The sequence below is a fragment of the Oncorhynchus tshawytscha genome, linkage group LG30 (genome assembly GCF_018296145.1).
Source record: "Oncorhynchus tshawytscha isolate Ot180627B linkage group LG30, Otsh_v2.0, whole genome shotgun sequence".
Classification (NCBI taxonomy): domain Eukaryota; kingdom Metazoa; phylum Chordata; class Actinopteri; order Salmoniformes; family Salmonidae; genus Oncorhynchus; species Oncorhynchus tshawytscha.
Genome location: NC_056458.1, coordinates 29,271,262 through 29,292,658, shown reverse-complemented (window position 1 = coordinate 29,292,658; position 21,397 = coordinate 29,271,262). Strand labels below are relative to the sequence as shown.

Below are 21,397 nucleotides of genomic sequence, written 5' to 3'. Positions count from 1 at the left end.
AGAGTGAGCCCTCTCGCTTCGCCTCTTCCTCTCTTCTTAATCTCAATGGAGAAAGCACCAGAGCAAGCAGAACGGCGCCCCTCTGTCTTACTATATGTAGCCCATGTATCTGATGCTGTCTGGACAGAAATAGTATGACATACCATACTCTTTTAGTCTCTTTTTGTACATTGTCTTCCCCAGGGATGGGCAAATAGTTTCATTTTTTTGGGGGGGGGGATTATAAAAATGAAATTATAAAATGACAAAATCTTATCTCTGCCCCATGGCAAAATGTGTAGAATTGCAGCAAACTAGCTTTAAAACAGCAACATTTTCTATAACCCCATGGCGAAATTGGTAGAATTGCACAAAATTAACTATAAAACAAACAAATAAACCCCCATCAAAGATGCCCATCCCTGTTCTACACATATTGAGACAGAGGGGCACTGTTTCGCTCGCTCTGACACTTTCTCTGAGATTGATGTGTCTTTCTGAAGGCGCGCGTCTTGATCAAATAAATTATCAATATTTCAATATTTTATTTGGACAGGCAAGGAAGTACAGTAGGGCGGGCCAGGCCCCCTTAAGGCCCGCCCATAACTCTGGCCCTGACTGTAGATTATTACACTGTCACAGATTATCATGAAAAAGACACATTACTTATTCAAAATTTGTGAGACGCAAAGGAAAAAGTTTTTTTTTTTCATGTCCACCACATTATTTTCTTCTACATAACTCATTCGTGTCCAGAATGCGATTTTCTTCATAACGATTCCAATTTGGTTTGGCTAATGTTAGCTAGCTAGGTTAGCTTGGTGGCTAACATTAGCTAGGCTAGGGGTTACGGTTAGGGGTTACATTTAGGTAACATGCTAGCTAAGTACTTAAAGGGTTAAGGTTAGGGCTAACTTATGTAACAGTACTGCTTCCTTCCCTCTCCTTGCTCCAACCAGGGATCCTCTGAACACATGAACAACTGCCTCTCACCTATTGCTCCACAAAAGCTGCAGCCCTTGCAGAGCAAGGGAAACAACTACTTCAAGGTCTCAGAGCGAGTGACATCACCGATTGAAACATTAATAGTGTGCACCGCTAACAAGCTTGCCATTTCATACCCGTTAAGCTTACATGTTAGCAAAGTAGTTCAAAAGTAATAAGAAGCTGCAAAGTTGCTAATTAGCTCAAATGCTAAAGTGGTCCATCATGTGATTCAAACATGCAATGTTTGGGTTGCTAGACCTTTGCATTACACATCCGCCCATCCTCCCTGACCAACCTTGATTCTATCATTTTTGTCTTAAGTAACCTACTACCTTTATCTGTGATTAACCACTGCTCAGTCCCCAACAACTGGATGTTCCGGTTTTCTGGGGAAATGTAACGAGAGCCTGTTACGCGACTTCCGCTTTTAGACATTAACAAGACGACAATCCATCCTAAATCCACCTCCACATTTCCTGGATTGGTTGAACAGTGCAGAAGAGAACCTTCCCCGACACTTTTTTTGTTGTTGCCATCAACACCATGTTGGGAATCTAGTTTCAGGTGTTAATTTTTCACATCCTACGTTAGGTTAATCTGTGATTGAAATGCACTGTATACACATTTTTGTGGTGGACACAAAAAATGTGTCTGTCACGAATTTTCAAAAGTAATTTGTCTATTGCATGATAATTTGTGATAGTGGGTTGTATCATTAGGCAACCAGCAGAATATTAATCATTCCTTCAAAAGTTCAGAGCTTGTTAAATGGCTTTATACTGTACAATCAATCAATCATGTTATGCTAACAGTAGGCAAGAGTAAATCTTACATAATGACACGTTTACATTGATTAGGTAAAATATTTAGTTTTGTCACTTAGTTGAAAGGGTTGTAGCTTTGTAGGGCAATAGAAAATAATATATTATCATGCATTAAACTTTATTTGTCCACGATCCCCTGTCCAAGTGCATTTTGATGCCAAAGAATTATTGGGCCCAGCACGTAGAAATAAACATTGAAGATGAGAGATACAGTGCATCTTGGTTAAGTGTCAACCTGAGTGCTGCCCAGCTGTAAAATGTCATATAGAGGCTGGCATAATTGAGGGTCAGAAAGCATTGGCAGTCCACCAATGCTTCCATTAAAAACGTCTGAAATAGCAAACCATTCCCACTGTACGAGGCCTACTAGCTACGGAAGAAAGTGTCCATAATTACGACTGAAGGGTTTACTGTTGTTTGCATAGTGCTACTTTGCAAATCATACACAAATTACTTCCTTACTTATTGTTTTAACACTTTTAATACTAATATATTCTCCCAATAGTTTAGAAATGGTGTATTATGTGGTTTAAAATCAAATCCACTGGACTAAACATATATTATTTAAAGCTCTTATGATGGTATTTAAACCCTCACGAGTAAAAAAAAAAACCTCATTACTCCAGATTAATTGGCACGTGTTTACGTTTCAAAGTGTGTTCTGCATGTAGGCTACACTAATATAATGTACCTCTGAAATCTTCTGTCCACACTGGTAACACATTCAGCTAGATATGCATTCATAAAGCCTTTATAACAGCCTACATAGGACATTAACCAATCATATGGTATAGTACACACAACACAATAAAAAGCTCATCAAATAATGTTGTAATTACACAAATGGTTAATAACTTATTACAAAAGTGTAATAGCATACGACTGGTGGGCTAACTATTAGAATAGCTATTCTCTGCGGTGGAGATACAGAATAGTTGTGCGCAAGCAATGACAATTTGACCTATGGAAAGGGGAACTATCCTCAGAAAACACGAGATAAACTATCGAGATGTGTTCTTCACGGACTTATGGGCAGTATCGTTAGACGTTGGCGTAGCTTTACTCAGGGCTATATCAGAATGACGCATGTTGCGCTTCGGTTGATGGCAATATTGAATTATAGTTCCATGTAGGAAGTAATCCAATATTCCTGAACGCCATGAATCAGTAGAAAATATTTTAATTAAAGTCTGTGTCAATAAACGATTAGTGTATGATAAAGTAGCACGGTGGACCGCTCACCGTCAAGAGTGTAGGAGCGCGCGCAGGTTGCACCTGCAAGTCGCCTCATTTTTTTTTGCATCAAGTCCCATGAAGATGGAAGACATATTTGGAATCCTAACTCTCCGCTCGTGTTAGTGAGTGCAATTATGTTTTAGATAGGTTCTGGATCGAATATACAAGTTCCTCTATCACTGTTATTGCGCATGATTCTGCGGCTCTTGTACAACTTCACGCTCCAACTCACCTTGAAACAGGGCTCGTCTGGTATTCTGGTAGTGCGTCCAGAGCGACAGTGGGGAAACCAATCCACGCCCCAAACCCTCCCAAACTCACCAATAAAAATAATGCGGAGGCGGATCTAATAGCTAAATTGTCAAGCTTGGTTTCATGTTAGATTTGCCATCTAGACCCGTCTGCTCTCCTCTCACAGTGTTGCAGGTGCTCTGTCTAAGCGAGAGAGGATGCGAAAGGAGTGCAGGGGAGGGATAGAGAGAAGGAAAGCGCCGGTGAAAAGTCAGCAGTATGGTGCAGGGAATGATACAAATGATATCAACAGCAGCAGATAGCGCATTTATTGACTTGGGGGCTCCGCAATGAAAGGTTTCTTGCAAGGGACACTTTGAGATATGATGAGGTTTCTTTCTGGTTGGCAATAGTACTATGATTTGGTATGTGGTCACTTTGATAGCAAGTGTATTCAGCACCCGAGGAACGGCAGCTCAAGGTGAGTTGAAGTGCAATATTTTATACTGCTTGCTGATTAAGTTTTTTTGTGGATATGTTTAAAAGGGTATATGGCTTTCAGAATGATTGGTTGTTTGCCTGTCGTAAATGTTGTCCACAAGTAATTAACAGAAGTACGAAAATTGAGATGATTAAATTGGATATTCAATGTGTTTGAAGTGCTTGCACCTGTTTCGAAGTGTCATGTTGCAAAATGGTCTCAGAGTATTTACTATTATTCTGTACGTAAATCCAAGACACTCCATTTTAGTATGATATGTTACGTTTGAATGATGAGACGAGCACAAATTAGGAGGAAAAGTAATACAAATTATTTTAATTATGAATAGCCACTCCATGTCCAGTATCTAAATTAGGATAATGGGGGTGGATAATAAGAAATTAACAGCACTAATCATGATATATATCACTAATATATCTAATAATATGGTTTGGGCATGGATTGTCATGCTGCTATAAATTTGATTAACCCTCTTTAGGTAGCTGCAGAGGCTCTCAATAGTGTTGTAAGCTACAGTAAGCATATTGACTGACTGGTCTATAGCTTTTTGTATGTTTAAAAACGCATGGTTAGTTCAGTGTGTTATAGATTCTAAAACACCCATCCTGTAGAGTTTTCTTTTGACTTTCTTCATCGCAAAATGCAGGCCTACTTGTATGTTTGTGCTACCAACTATGGTAATACATCATGTCTTGCCAAAACAGGTAAAGTGATAAATGGACACATTTTCATCCCAATATACCGGTCTCTTTTATGGACTCAATTAGGCCAGTACTTCCATATTTGTCCACTGGGTGGAAGGATCTTTGATATTATCAAATTGCTGCAACATGGTACATTGTACAGTATGTTGAAGTATGGTGAAACATGCGCAAGTTTATACTGCATATATCCATTGACAGTTGACAGTTCATTTTTGGTTTAATAATCAAGAGGTCGAGTTTACTTTGACAGTTAGCCTTTCCTGCTGTGTAGATAATAGTTACACGTAGCCTACAGCATTCATTAAAATAGTAGTATATCTTCCTTTCACATGTAGTCCCATTCAATGCAGTATCAGCCAGGCAGGCAGCAGATGGTTGTCATTGCCAAGAAGACGAGGACAGTACAGTGAGTGACGCTGTGCTGCTGGTGTTATGCGCCTCTGGGCGACTGAGGACTGACTGTCTGTCACCTTGCTCTGCCGCTCCTGCGCTCCTCTGCATATGTTCCCCGTCTAGGCGTTACAGACAGACAGTCACTGAGCTCTAGAGCTGTACACACTCACATACACACATACACACCAGCAGAAGCTGGCTGTACTACGTTCTTCTGCCCGAACGCTCTATCTCAAGCTGTCAGCTGGCAAACGCCACCCTCGACTCTGGCCAGCGATAACCCTGGACACAAATTCTCTCTTTCTGCCCCCCCGTTAATCTGTTACTCTCTCCCCGTCTTAAGTCTCATCTACTGTCTTTCTGTCTGCTCCTCTCTCTGTCTGTGCATCCTCTTCCCCCCCTCCCCCCACACACCCTCCATCTCTCCCCCGTTCTTTGGTCAGGTGCTCTCTCTAAGTTATCTTCCTCTCTGCCACACTCGCTTCCTCTGTCTGTCTGTCTGTCTGTCTGTCTGTCTGTCTGTCTGTCTGTCTGTCTGTCTGTCTGTCTGTCTGTCTCTGTCTGTCTGTCTGTCTGTCTGTCTGTCTGTCTGTCTGTCTGTCTGTCTGTCTGTCTGTCTGTCTGTCTGTCTGTCTGTCTGTCTGTCTGTCCTTCCACCTATTTCCCTAGCTCTCCACACAAACTCAACGCCCCACCACCACCATTTAAGTTGGCTGGCTCTAAGCAATATGGGATGACAGAGTGGGGGGGCGTGGGAGCATGGAGAGCGTTGTTAATGGAGGCCTGGAGGGGTGCATGGCAATCAGCTGCTAGTATCCACACTCCACTTGTTACATCCCCCACATAGCCCCCCTGAGGGAATAGTGAGTCTTTAACCATGATATGAGCATATGCCCACTAACAGGATGGCGCTCTCCCCCTGTAAAACTGATTATGATTTAGCTGTGAGTTAAATGCCATTCTGGTGCTCCACCATAATGCACATGGCACAGGTGCAGAGTGGCCAGGTTGTGTTGGGTCAAGGGGCGGGTTGGAACATCACTTGCCCCCAGGATCGTTTCTCAGGTGTGTGTGTGTGTGTGTGTGTGTGTGTGTGTGTGTGTGTGTGTGTGTGTGTGTGTGTGTGTGTGTGTGTGTGTGTGTGTGTCTGTGCATATATTTGTGCTTGCATGAGTGGGCTATATGTCTTGCATGTGTGCAGACCGGGGAGGGTAAAGAGTGTAAACACACAGGAAGAGATTTAGTTAAAGGCATAATGTTAGAGATATCAGTTCCTAATACTTTTACTGCCTCACAGGGCCATTGCAAAAAAAAAAATACTTCAGTGGTATGTATACACATTGCAAAAGAGGAGATTGGAGAGAGTGGGCGACTGTTGATGACCTCACAGAAACCTTAAGACTAGTTACTAATTAACCAAAAATATGAATGCTGAGACAGCCAATTTAAAGCAATCAATTTAATTGTGAAGGTTCGGTATAAGGTGTGTATGTGTCTGTGTGAGTGAGCGCGTGAGATTGGTACAACTTTATAAATGCAGACAGATAATATGGTTCGTTCTACATGGTGTCGGTAAAATTCATTATGCAAGAAATGGTGGTGGAAATGCCTTCATGTGCAAATATTTATATAACCATCATATCGAAGTAAACTAGGTGTCATATGATAAGTCAGTGTGTGGTCCTCCCACTATGACTCGGAAAAGCATGCAGTTTATTGGACAGTAATTACATTTTGGACAGTAGTTACACATAATGGAAACAGGTAATATATACATTAAATTATTATGGCAGATTTACTTAATTTACTTGTTTTGTTCGAACACTATTGAATTGAGAAATAATCATTAGAAATAATTATGTAGAAATAATTCATGTTTCGAACACAACTGGGTCAAATACCTCCAAAATGAATCAATTACTCCTTTGCAATAAATATCAAGGGTCTTATTCGGATGACATGATGATCGATACGTGGCTGCTGTATGACAAATACAAATAATCTTGCTATTTTGTCCATAATAATCTCATCATGTTGTAGACTAGCCGCACTGTATCTGTGGGCTGTTGGCTAGAGCGCATGTACCAAGACCAGAGTGGGCACAATCGCCGTATGATGCAACTTTTTTGTGACAAAACCATCAGTAGAGTTGAAAATGTGATGGAACCCCAGTTAACTTGTATCGGTACATGGTAATTGAACTGCAACAGTTATTTTTATGTGCACTAGGTCATCACGCACAGACTTTTAACAAGTCAATTTTATGGAAACACCTCTGGTGGGAAAATGCGCACATTGTTTTTATGCGTATTTTAGAATTTTAGAAATTGGATGGAAATCCAGCTAGTTAGAGTGAATTTGTGTTTGCATGTATGATGTGTCCATATGTGTGTGTGTAAGGTGTGTGCATTTAGGGAATTCCTAACACTGCTGACAGGTTTTAATCATGACATGGATATTCAAGTGACATGGTCACTTGGTGTTCCACATACACACAACAAATCACATAGCATATGTTGTATTTCATACGACAGTGGTTGCTCCACTAAATGTTTTGCGATTATGCTGCTGTACTTAGAGGTAATTTGTGGTTTAATATGGTACCCTGCGTCACCACTTCATTGCTCCAGACCAGCGTAAGGGGGAGTTAGAGCACTGATTATGCTTTTGGGTCCTACTGTGTCTCTAACTGATAATGAATGGGCGACATAAACCTAAATAGAAACTGATAATTGTGCACGACTTCAGTATTACTTATTAAAACTGTTGTTACACTAAGTTTTTTATTATTTTATTTTGTAAGGATAATTTTGATCTTACTGTAGTACTGCAGCCCACTCCCGACCGGTCATGTTGTACAGTGCCTAGGTGGCGCAAGAGTTTAAGACGCTGCATAGCAAGCTGTGTTGCTACAGATGCTGGTTCAATACCTGTGCTGGCCTCGACAGGAAGACTTGTGAGATGACTGTAGGTTTTTGGTTTCTCTCCCTCTAAAAACAGAAATAAATACAGTGGGGAGAACAAGTATTCGATACACTGCCGATTTTGCAGGTTTTCCTACTTACAAAGCATGTAGAGGTCTGTAATTTTTATCATAGGTACACTTCAACTGTGAGAGACGGAATCTAAAACAAAAATCCAGAAAATCACATTATATTGATTTTTGTATGATTGTATGATTTTTAAGTTATTAATTTGCATTTTATTGCATGTCATAAGTATTTGATACATCAGAAAAGCAGAACTTAATATTTGGTACAGAAACCTTTGTTTGCAATTACAGAGATCATACATTTCCTGTAGTTCTTGACCAGGTTTGGACACACTGCAGCAGGGAATTTGGCCCACTCCTCCATACAGACCTTCTCCAGATCCTTCAGGTTTCGGGACTGTCGCTGGGCAATACGGACTTTCAGCTCCCTCCAAAGATTTTCTATTGGGTTCAGGACTGGAGACTGGCTAGGCCACTCCAGGACCTTGAGATGCTTCTTACGGAGCCACTCCTTAGTTGCCCTGGCTGTGTGTTTCGGGTCATTGTCATGCTGGAAGACCCAGCCACGACCCATCTTCAATGCTCTTACTGAGGGAAGGAGGTTGTTGGCCAAGATCTAGTGATACATGGCCCCATCCATCCTCCCCTCAATACGGTGCAGTCGTCCTGTCCCCTTTGCAGAAAAGCATCCCCAAAGAATGATGTTTCCACCTCCATGCTTCACGGTTGGGATGGTGTTCTTGGGGTTGTACTCATCCTTCTTCTTCCTCCAAACACGGCGAGTGGAGTTTAGACCAAAAAGCTCTATTTTTGTCTCATCAGACCACATGACCTTCTCCCATTCCTCCTCTGGATCATCCAGATGGTCATTGGCAAACTTCAGACGGGCCTGGACATGCGCTGGCTTGAGCAGGGGGACCTTGCGTGTGCTGCAGGATTACAATCCATGACGGCGTAATGTGTTACTAATGGTTTTCTTTGAGACTGTGGTCCCAGCTCTCTTCAGGTCATTGACCAGGTCCTGCCATGTAGTTCTGGGCTGATCCCTCACCTTCCTCATGATCATTGATGCCCCAAGAGGTGAGATCTTGCATGGAGCCCCAGACCGAGGGTGATTGACCGTTTTCTGGAACTTCTTCCATTTTCTAATAATTGCGCCAACAGTTGTTGCCTTCTCACCAAGCTGCTTGCCTATTGTCCTGTAGCCCATCCCAGCCTTGTGCAGGTCTACAATATTAACCCTGATGTCCTTACACAGCTCTCTGGTCTTGGCCATTGTGGAGGGGTTGGAGTCTATTTGATTGAGTGTGTGGACAGGTGTCTTTTATACAGGCAATGAGTTCAAACAGGTGAAGTTAATACAGGTAATGAGTGGAGAACAGGTCTGTGAGAGCCGGAATTCTTACTGGTTGGTAGGTGATCAAATTCTTATGTCATGCAATAAAATGCTAATTAATTAATTAAAAATCATACAATGTGATTTTCTGGATTTTTGTTTTAGATTCCGTGTACCTATGATAAAAATGACAGACCTCTACATGCTTTGTAAGTAGGAAAACTTGCAAAATTGGCAGTGTATCAAATACTTGTTCTCCCCACTGTAATTATAATTAACAAACTGGCTTTATTTACAAATTAGTAACTATGTCTCACCCAAATCAAGTGAACATTTTTTTGTCACATCCACATGGTTAGCAGATGTTAATGTGAGTGTAGCGAAATGCTTGTGCTTCTAGTTCCGACAATGCAGTAATAACCAACGAGTAATCTAACCTAACAATTCCACAACTACTACCTTATACACACAAGTGTAAGGGGATAAAGAATATGCACATAAAGATATATGAATGAGTGATGGTACAGAACGGCATAGAAAAGATGCAGTGGATGGTATCGAGTACAGTATATACATATGAGATGAGTAATGTAGGGTATGTAAACAAAGTGGCATAGTTTAAAGTGGCTTGGGATACATGTATTACATAAAGATGCAGTAGATGATATAGAGTACAGTATATACAGTGGGGCAAAAAAGTATTTAGTCAGCCACCAATTGTGCAAGTTCTCCCACTTAAAAAGATGAGAGAGGCCTGTAATTTTCATCATAGGTACACTTCAACGATGACAGACAAAATGAGAAAAAAAATCCAGAAAATCACATTGTAGGATTTTTAATGAATTTATTTGCATATTATGGTGGAAAATAAGTATTTGGTCAATAAAAAAGTTTCTCAATTCTTTGTTATATACCCTTTGTTGGCAATGACAGAGGTCAAACTGTAAGTCTTCACAAGGTTTTCACACACTGTTGCTGGTATTTTGGCCCATTCCTCCATGCAGATCTCCTCTAGAGCAGTGATGTTTTGGGGCTGTTGCTGGGCAAGACGGACTTTCAACTCCCTACAAAGAATTTCTATGGGGTTGAGATCTGGAGACTGGATCGGCCACTCCTTGAAATGTTTCTTACGAAGCCACTCCTTCATTGCCCGGGCGGTGTGTTTGGGATCATTGTCATGCTGAAAGACCCAGCCACGTTTCATCTTCAATGCCCTTGCTGATGGAAGGAGGTTTTCGCTCAAAATCTCACGATACATGGCCCCATTCATTCTTTCCTTTACACGGATCAGTCGTGCTGGTCCATTTGCAGAAAAACAGCCCCAAAGCATGATGTTTCCACCCCCATGCTTCACAGTAGGTATGGTGTTCTTTGGATGCAACTCAGCATTCTTTGTCCTCCAAACACGACAAGTTGAGTTTTTACCAAAAAGTTATATTTTGGTTTCATCTGACCATATGACATTCTCCCAATCTTCTTCTGGATCATCCAAATGCTCTCTAGCAAACTTCAGACGGGCCTGGACATGTACTGGCATAAGCAGGGGGACACGTCTGGCACTGCAGGATTTGAGTCCCTGGCGGCGTAGTGTGTTACTGATGGTAGGCTTTGTTACTTTGGTCCCAGCTCTCTGCAGGTCATTCACTAGGTCCCCCCGTGTGGTTCTGGGATTTTTTCTCACCGTTCTTGTGATCATTTTGACCCCACGGGGTGAGATCTTGCGTGGAGCCCCAGATCGAGTGAGATTATTAGTGGTCTTGTATGTCTTCCATTTCCTAATAATTTCTCCCACAGTTGATTTATTCAAACCAAGCTGCTTACCTATTGCAGATTTTGTCTTCCCAGTCTGGTGCAGGTCTACAATTTTGTTACTGGTGTCCTTTGACAGCTCTTTGGTCTTGGCCATAGTGGAGTTTGGAGTGTGACTGTTTGAGATTGTGGACAGGTGTCTTTTATACTGATAACAAGTTCAAACAGGTGCCATTAATACAGGTAACGAGTGGAGGACAGAGGAGCCTCTTAAAGAAGGCCATAAAGTTACAGGTCTGTGAGAGCCAGAAATCTTGCTTGTTTGTAGGTGACCAAATACTTATTTTCCACCATAATTTGCAAATAAATTCATTAAAAATCCTACAATGTGATTTTCTGGAATTTTTTTCATTTTGTCTGTCATAGTTGAAGTGTACCTATGATGAAAATTACAGGCCTCTCTCATCTTTTTAAGTGGGAGAACTTGCACAATTGGTGGCTGACAATACTTTTTTGCCCCACTGTATATACTGTACATTATATTATATTAAGTGGCATTGTTTAAAGTGCTAGTGATACATTTTTACATCAATTTCCATGTTCTCGCTCATTTTACGTTATTTGAAATCTAAATAATCGAAATAAGCTATTATTATTATTATTAATTTAGAATTATATAAAAGCCCCTTGGATATTATCGCAGATATATCATTTAAACTACATTTTTGTTGCACTTCCACCCAGCTCCACAACCACGGGTAAAACCTTGTTGAGATTATCAATGTATTTGTTGCATTGTTGTATCGGCAATTTCTCGAGCCAAAACATCTTGATGGCCTCAAAAGTTTGGACACACCTACTCATTCCAGGGTTTTTCTTTATTTTTACTATTTTCTACATTGTAGAATAATAGTGAAGACATCACAACTATGAAATAACACATATGGAAACAGTTAAGAACAAATGATAATTTACAAGGACAGGCTACTCCTTCCTACCCGTCGGGGAATTGAATCCTGGTCTTCCGCGTGCCTACATGACATGGGGATTCTTTAGCTAAAAAGCCCAGCACTGTAGTCTACAACATTCATGTTGAACCGCGCCATATTTTCCGTTCCATCCTATTAGAGACCCAGAGGGTTTTTGTTTTTCTTGGAATATAAACGCCATAATATTAATCTAATTATTTAAGCAACATTTCTTAAAATCAGTCCCATATAGTATGCTCTTACAAAAATTGGTTTTAAATTCTCTAGTACAGCCACTATTGAAGGCTATCAAATGCTTCTCAAAGATGCCCTCTGGTGGTCAAACTATCACTAACTAGCATTAATGGTACCAGTGGTTGGCACTTAATCTTAAGGATTGCCCCTTTTTTCAATTTTAATTTTGCCTAAAATGACATACCCAAATCTAATTGCCTGTAGATCAGGCCCATTTGATACCATTTGTTACCATTTGAAAGGAAACACTGTGAAGTTCGTGGAAATGTGAAAGGAATGTAGGAGAATGTAACACAATAGATCTGGTAAAAGATAATACAAAGAAAAGAAAAACATGATTTTGTATTTTCTTTGTACCTTCATCTTTGAATTGCAAGAGACAGGCCATAATGTATTATTCCAGCCCAGGTGAAATGTATATTTTGGCCACTAGATGGCAGCAGTATATGTGCAAAGTTTTAGACTGATCCAATGAACCATTTAGTTTCTGTTCAAAATGTTGCATCTTCACAAGGTCCTTTGCTGTTGTTCTGGGATTGATTTGCACTTTTTGCACCAAAGTACGTTCATCTCTAGGAGACAGAACGTGTCTCCTTCCTGAGCGGTATGATGGCTGCGTGGTCCCATGGTGTTTATACTTGCGTACTATTGTTTGTACAGATGAACGTGGTACCTTCACCTACTCTGGTACCTGATGCTCAACTTATTAGTATTATTATGTGGCCGGTGACACTTTGTTTCTTTAAAGTCCAATATCTTGAAAACTTGACTTGCTGACATCCAAAATATTTTAGGACTGTATCAACAGTGGACTTTTGAAAGAAATATCAAAAGTGTAGAAAATGTTTTAGGGAAACCGGTGCTCTGGCTTGGCGGTCGTACTTAGAAGTAGCTCTCGAAGAGTGAGGCCTTGGCCAGTATTTGAATCTGCATAAGTTCATAGGTTCTTCAATACCTTTTATAGAGATATTTTTGCACATGGTTCTTTATTATGCTACTATGCATCTAATGGGATGTATTTTCTGGTGAGTAGTTAACCAGTATGACAAAGAAGTATGTTATGGAGAGATGTGGGTCACTGCTTATAAAGATTTTCTTGAAATAGATCTTAAAAAGATGCTTAAGGAATTTGGTAGAGCATTAAGAGCATAGAGCAGTAACACATAAAGCTACTTTTCGTCTTTCCTCTAGTTCATGGTTGTTTATGCTTGTTAGCATGATAATATGCTTTCGATAGAGTCCATGTCCTGCTAAAGGAAGTCCTTCACCCTGTTTGAGCTTGATGGGAAGTACAGTTGCAGCCTCCCCTCTCACCCAGGGCAAACGGCGTGCTCCATAAAAGTCACCAACCTTCAGACATCAATCAGCTGATATTTGGAATATGAAAGATTGCCTCAGGTCCTAAGCCCCCTGGGATCCAGACTCCATTTTTGGGTCACTGAGAGAACCCAGTTTCTATGGTTGAGGTGCCTTCTGGACCAACTGATGCTAGAGAGTACTGGTGAAAGATGCTCCAGATGAAGATGGGTGGGAGCCTTGTGGAACATCTTCAATTATGCATGATTCTACTCCACAGAGTTTAGTGTAGGTCAGTGTGTTATTATTTCAGTCTTGTCAACACTGAAAACCACCCAGTTCACATTTGCAACAAAGTAAATTGCTGTTTTATTCATGTTGCAGTGGTGGATAACACACACTATTTTACCTGTCTGTTTCCCCTCTCCATGTCTGCTGGACGTCTAACCATTTGGAGTAGAAAATTGCTACTTGACCGATAAGGTAGCACATGTAGCCCTGTCTCAGTGTTTCATGTTCTTAGTATGATTTATTTGATTAGCTATTGCCTTGTTGGAAGATGTCTTATGCAGACAGGGGTGCTAGGGCAACTTGTCAAACTGCCTCAAGGTCAAGCAAGTGTCTTGTGTCTCAAAGGACAAAGCTGTGGCATTCAATTTCTTAAAAATATATTGCACTTCAAACAATGGCTTTCCACAGCAAAAGAAGACAGGAATCCACATTTAGTTTTTAGTCTGGCAGATTAGTGGCTTCATGCATGCATATATGCATGTGCTCAAGTGTTTGACGCCCCACCGCTTAAGTCTTTTGGGAAAAGCTCAAGTCTGTACAGGGAAAAGGACTTCCTCTCCTTGAAACTTCCTGCATGCTTTAAATTATGTATCAGCCAGGAGGGAAGGTGGAGTAGAGGAGTCTGGGTGCGCTGTTGTTTTTGTGTGGAGGGAGACGGGCGGGTAGTCTCTTGGCCCCGTGTACTGATCTCATGAAGGATGGAGACAGGAGATGATAGTTGGGAGCCATTGATCGGCATGTTAATGCTATACTTCCTAATATGCATTGACAGGCCCACTCCACGGCCCACAAAAACCTGTGGTGGGATTTGTATTGGAGCCACAGTTGCTACAGTACAGGCCTATTACCTGACTCGCAGTCGACTGAAAGTGTGTTGGTTTAGAGGAGCATTTGCGCTCTCATATGTTTGCGAAACATCTCCTCTTGTCGCAGTTCAGTCACATTTAAGCCGTCCAAGCTTGTAATCACTTGGGCCAAAGGCTGCAAAGGGAGAATACAGATCAGGCATATTGTCCAGAATATTAATTGTTGTGGCAAAGGCTTTGGCTTTTTCAAGGGTGAGAAGTCCCACACCCGGTTTCAACTAAGCATCTTTCATGGCTTTTCAGTTCATTGACTGCTTGGCTGTTGATGATGTCAGTATTCTCCTCACAGCTGCTGAACTGCCCTGCCTTGATGGAGACAAGCTTGATGTGGGTTGCGAAACGCCATGCACTGGTGGTTGGCCATCTTGCCTCTGCTGCAGTGATGCCTTTGAACTCATTTAAACTATGAGGTCACTACCCAGGCCCCCAGGGAGGGTCAGGTTGGTAAGGTAACGCTCCTCTATGACTGTGTTTGTTTGAGATCACACCAGCAGAGAGGGATTCTACAGTGGGGACTATGTATTAGGAGGACAAAATATAATATAACAGCCAGGCCCTGCCAGGGTCCGTGGATTTTAGAGCGCTGTTGTCGATTTCACATAGGTGAACATTGATTCATCCTCTGTTGGTGCCATGGACCCAAGTGACAATCCTTTGCCTACCCAGTAATTGAGTGTAGGAGAAGTGCATGGATTCAAATGTTGTGATGTTCTCCATCAGAGATCAAATCAGTTTCATCACAGTCTTCTGTATTGCAATGTTTTATGGCATACATTACAGTTTATATGTGTTTTAATTTTCCATTCATTCCAGTAATTGAGTGTAGGAGAAGTGCATGGATTCAAATGTTGTGATGTTCTCCATCAGAGATCAAATCAGTTTCATCACAGTCTTCTGTATTGCAATGTTTTATGGCATACATTACAGTTTATATGTGTTTTAATTTTCCATTCATTCCAATATGTTACATTAATTTCAATATGCCATTGATCAGTGCTAGATCCCCAGTAAAATGGCTGGTGAAAATTATTAATATTACCTGGCAGGAACAGCTGGGATGAATTACACCCATTTGCTGATTAAGGCTAAAGTATTGGAGGTAATGGAGCTGTACATCATATAGCAACGGCCTAATGATTAAGAGCGTTGGGCCAGTAACCGAAAGGCTGCTGGTTCAAATCCCTGAGCAGAATAGTTGAAAAATCTCTTGATGTGCCCTTGAGCAAGTTACTTGACCCTAATTGTTCCTGTAAGTCCCTCTGGATAAGAGCATCTGCTAAATGACTAAAATGTAAATATAGCTGAAATGTTTGTCCAGAAGTTGAAAGCCTAGTTCTCTGTAGTCTGATTGTCTGTCCCTCAGCCAAGTTCTTTGTCAATGATCTGCCGTATTGGATGAGGAGCATACGCTCCCGGGATTGCGTGAATGTGACGGCTCAGTGAGTGCATCCAAGTTGTTTCTGTTGGTGTGTGCATATGACATGCGTGCATAGAAAGATGTGTGCATATGTGTCGGTATGTGCGGAAGTGGGTACATAGGTCTGTGTGCTGAGGGGTGACTGTTGTAAATTTGTTTTTCTGGCGTGCATGCACCTTTGTGAAGTGATTGATTGACCCACTAATTGACTGTAATCTACACCTCTTTGGCAGCGGCCACGCCTATATCCAGGAGCATATACTACTCGCCATCATACTGTACACTGAGTCCCACACACTATACTACCTGTTTTTGGGAGTATGTGCAGCCAAGCACCACCACTACCCCTAGCCCGGGGTTATCTGGCAGCTTGGGCCTACTCTGCGGCAGCTGTCCACATGCAGAATAAGAAGATTAAGACATCTTCTCCTCCAGGCCCGCAGTTTGAGGGCCCTTGATTAGAATTCCACGCTAGTGTTCACTACCTAATTGGCCTGTGTGCTTCGTTCGCTCCGGGCTTTGGTTGTGGTGGTAGCAAAATTGTGAAGTGCGGTAGAACAAAACTGCATTCCATGGCAATCCTATTTTAGAAACATCTTGCGATGTCCTGTCTGTGCACAAACTTGTGCTAATATATTGATGTTGGAGGGAGCTTTGTTTCACATTACAATTAGACACCTGTTGATCTTAGGCCAGTGTCTCTCCCCACAAAAATGATATCAGGGGCTAGTAGGCTTTGGTGTTCTGGCATTGGTGACCTTTTGAATTTAAACTAATACTTGAGAACTGATTATTGATGTACTAGAACTATCTGATAGACCAGTATGAAACACCCCACAGAACACTATGGTACTGGTCTATGGACAAAGGTGGTTTAGAAACAATAATAATTTAAAATAAATATATATAGAGTACCAGTCAAAGTTTGGACACACCTACTCATTCAAGGGTTTTTGTTTATTTGTACTATTTTCTACATTGTAGAATAATAGTGAAGACATCAAAACTATGAAAGAACACATATGGAATCATGTAGTAACCACAAAAGTGTTCAGCAAATCAAAATATATTTAAAATGTTAGATTCTTCAAAGTAGCCACCCTTTGCCTTGATGACAGCTTTGCACTCTCTTGGCATTCTCTCAACCAGCTTCACCTGGAATGCTTTTCTAACAGTCTTGAAGGAGTTCCCACATATGCTGAGCACTTGTTGGCTGCTTCTCCTTCACTCTGCGGTCCAACTCATCCCAAGCCATCTCAATTGGGTTGAGGTCAGGTGATTGTGGAGGCCAGGTCATCTGATGCAGCACTCCATCACTCTCCTTCTTGGTCAAACAGCCTTTACACAGCCTGGAGGTGTGTTGGGTAATTGTCCTGTTGAAAAACAAATGATAGTGGGACTAAGCACAAACTAGATGGGTTGGCGTATCGCTGCAGAATGCTGTGGTAGCCATGCTTGTTAACACTTTTTTGGTTACTACATGATTCCATATGTGATTTCATAGTCTTGAATGAGTAGGTGTGTCCAAACTTTTGACCGCTACTGTATATATATATATATATATTTTGTTTATATTTTTTTTTCAGTTTTATTGATAGCCTAGACAGAAATGAGCTGGGAGACAGAAGGAGCTGGGAGACAGAAGGAGCTGGAAGACAGAAGGAGCTGGTAGACAGAAGGAGCTGGGAGACAGAAGGAGCTGGGAGACAGAAGGAGCTGGGAGACAGAAGGAGCTGGGAGACAGAAGGAGCTGGGAGACAGAAGGAGCTGGGAGACAAATAGAGGGAACATAGTGTAAATACCGGTGGAGCCCGGGATTTGATCCCACACAGGTTGGGGATCACATAAGCCTCATCCAACCTCAGGCACAACATTGTCATTATTTTAGACGTTCGTCATTCAACACTCCAGACTGTGACTCGGAAGTGCGAATCACCTCAATGCTGTCATTGTCAGTGGGATACACTGTGTCCTTCTTTCAGAGGTTGACAGAAGCTGGAGGCATCTGCCTGTCTCAAGCCCTTTTTCTCTCTCAGAGGAATCCCGGGTTGTCAGTGTTATTTTTCCCATCAGAGTCCTGGGCAAGCTCACACAGAGACACACGCACAGAAACAAACACAAGGAGAGACCACTGCAACACTGCTGTCTCTGTCATCGCTCTGTGAGCCCAGCCACTCTCCGTCACTCACACAGACAGAAAGGTGGGCAGGCAAGCAAGGCAGGTGGAAGAGCTTTTGAACTGCATGCACTCACTTCGATCAATGCTTTTTTCCATTTGCTAGGCAGAGCAATGCTCTTTGGAGTGTGCTGTGTGTGTGTGTGTGTGTGGATGGATGCGCACGTGCATGTGTGAGCCCTGAGTGGGAGTGTACAGTTGAAGTCGGAAGTTTACATACACTTAGGTTGGAGTCATTAAAACTCATTTTTAAACCACTCCACACATTTCTTGTTAACAAACTATAGTTTTGGCAAGTTGGTTAGGACATCTTTGTGCATGACAAGTAATTTTTCCAACAATTGTTTACAGACAGATTATTTCACTTATAATTCATTGTATCACAATTCCAGTGGGTCAGAAGTTTACATACACCAAGTTGACTGTGCCTTCAAATGCTCGTCAAAATTAATGGACCAAGGCACAGCGTGCGTAGAGTTCCACATATTTTAATTAATAGAAACTCACCAAACAAAACAAACAAGCACAAATGAAACGTGAAGCTACTGGTGTGCACACAGGCAACTATCTGTAGACAAGATCCCACAAAGCACAATGAGGAAATGGCTGCCTAAATATGATCCCCAATCAGAGACAACGATAAACAGCTGTCTCTGATTGGGGACCATACCAGGCCAACATAAACCATTAATTACCTAGATGACCCACCCTAGTCACTATCACGCCCCAACCAACAGATAATAAACAGCTCTCTATGGTCAGGGCAAGACAGTACCCCCCCCCACCCCAAAGGTGCGGACTCCGACCGCAAAACCTGACTCAATAGAGGAGGGTCCGGGTGGGCATCTACCATCTGGGGGGCGGCTCCGGTGCGGGGCGAAGTACCCACTCTGCTTGCAGCTACGACGTCTTCCTCCATGGCGGCTCTGGTGAGGGGATCGTCGCAGGAGGAACCGGACCGTGTGTCGTCGCCGGAGGCACCGGACCTTAGATCGTCACCGGAGGCTTCGGATCGTCACCAGAGGAACCGGACCGTGTATCGTCGCAGGGGGCTCTGGACTGAGAACCCCTGCGGAAGGCTCTGAACTGCAGACCGTCGCTGGAGGCTCTGGACCGCCGACCGTCGCTGGATGCTCAGGACCGCCGACCGTCTCAGGAGGTTCCGGACCGCCGACCGTCTCAGGAGGTTCGGGACCGCCGACCGTCTCAGGAGGTTCCGGACCGCCGACCGTCTCAGGAGGTTCCGGACCGCCGACCGTCTCAGGAGGTTCCGGACCGCCGACCATCTCAGGAGGTTCCGGACCGCCGACCGTCTCAGGAGGTTCCCGGACTGCCGACCGTCTCAGGAGGTTCCGGACTGTGAAACGTCGCCGCAAGCTCTGGACTGGGAACTGTCACCGGAAGCTCTGGATTGTGGAGGCGCACTGGAGGCCTGATACGTGGTACCGGCACTGGTGGTACCGGGCAGGTGACACGCACCTCAGGGCGAGTGCGGGGAGGAGACACAGAACGTACTGGACTGTGGAGGCGCACTGGAGTCCTGATGCGTGGGACCGGTACACGTGGCACCGGGCTGATGACACGCACCTCAGGGCGAGTGCGAGGAGCAGGACAGACCTGACTGGGGACACAACTGTTTTGCCATAATGACCATCGTTATTTTGGAGGGAAAAGGGGGATGCTTGCAAGCCGAAGAACACCATCCCAACCGTGAAGCACGGGGGTGGCAGCATCATGTTGTATGAGTGCTTTGCTGCAGGAGGGACTGGTGCAGTTCACAAAATAGATTGAGGGAGGAAAATTATGTGGATATATTGAAGCAACATCTCAAGACATCAGTCAGGAAGTTAAAGCTTGGTCACAAATGGGTCTCCCAAATGGACAATGATCCCAAGCATACTTCCAAAGTTGTGGCAAAATGGCTTATTTACAACAACGTCAAGGTATTGGAGTGGCCATCACAAAGCCCTGACCTCAACCCTGTAAATAATTTATGGGCAGAACTGAAAAAGCATGTGCAAGCAAGGAGGCCTACAAACCTGAATCAGTTACACCAGCTCTGTCAGGAGGATGGGCCAAAATTCACCCAACGTATTGTGGGAAGTTTGTGGAAGGCTACCGGAAACCTTTGACCCAAGTTTAACAATTTAAAGGCAATTCTACCAAATACTAATTGAGTGTATGTAAACTTCTGACCCACTGGGAATGTGATGAAAGAAATAAAAGCTGAAATGAATCATTCTCTCTACTATTATTCTGACATTTCACATTCTTAAAATAAAGTGGTGATACTAACTGACCTAAGACAGGGAATTTTTACTAGGATTAAATGTCAGGAATTGTGAAAAACTGAGTTTAAATGTATTTAGCTAAGGTGTATGTAAACGTCCAACTTCAACTGTATGTGCATGTTGCATTGTACAGTATCTCTGCCAGTGTGTATATCTGTGTGTTTGTGTGGTGCGGTGTGGTGTGTAGCTTGCACAGGGCATTTTGGCACCATGTCTTCCCATATGCGTTTGCGTGCACAGTGCTGTGCCTCTTCCTCAGTCCCCCAAACCCCCTGCCGGGCCGCTTCCTCCCCCATCTCATCTTACAGCTGGCCACTGATGCAGCGCAGTCAGCTTCCTCCATGCCGGCTACTCCAGCCCCATTAAACATTCATGGGACCCAGGCCATGAGATACCATGGCCCAGCCCCGCTGCACTGCACTCAGCCCGAGGAATGAGCTCGCCTCCTACCCTCGGCAAAGACCCGGAGCCCTCCAATTCACCCATAGATAGCCTGGATTGAATAAGACACAATTCTGTATTCCAGAAAGGGACACTATGGTGTATTTGACCGGACATCGTAGAATAAGACTGGTTCTCCATTGGCGTATGAGATACTACAGTGTAGAAGCAGTAGTAGAATATCTCTTGAACAGATGCACCTTGCAGTGCATGATGCATATATATTTGTCTGAATTGATGTGTGCAGTAAGCGATGCACATCTTCCTGTCATTCTCTAGAAACTCATCTATACTACAGTATGTCGGCAACTTTCATCCATCCATCAGTAGATGGGCCCAGTAGTTGAATGCAGGTGTGAGAGTGAGAGTACACAATAACATCATCAGTTGTTCCCAGCCCAGGCCCCTGTCACCAGCCGTGACGCACTCCGGACGCTCCCTGTCACTCCCAGAAGGCCACGGC

General features: G+C 42.9%; 1 protein-coding gene across 1 annotated transcript in view; it reads left to right on the top strand.

Moving 5' to 3' along the window:
* The first annotated feature begins 3,052 nt into the window (after positions 1-3,052).
* Positions 3,053-21,397, top strand: part of LOC112229095 (protein turtle homolog B-like) — a 188,928-nt gene continuing 170,583 nt past the window's right edge. The window contains exon 1 of the mRNA XM_042309595.1: positions 3,053-3,738. Coding sequence (XP_042165529.1) covers positions 3,675-3,738 — 64 coding nt within the window. The 5' untranslated portion in view covers positions 3,053-3,674. The remainder of the gene's footprint in view (positions 3,739-21,397) is intronic.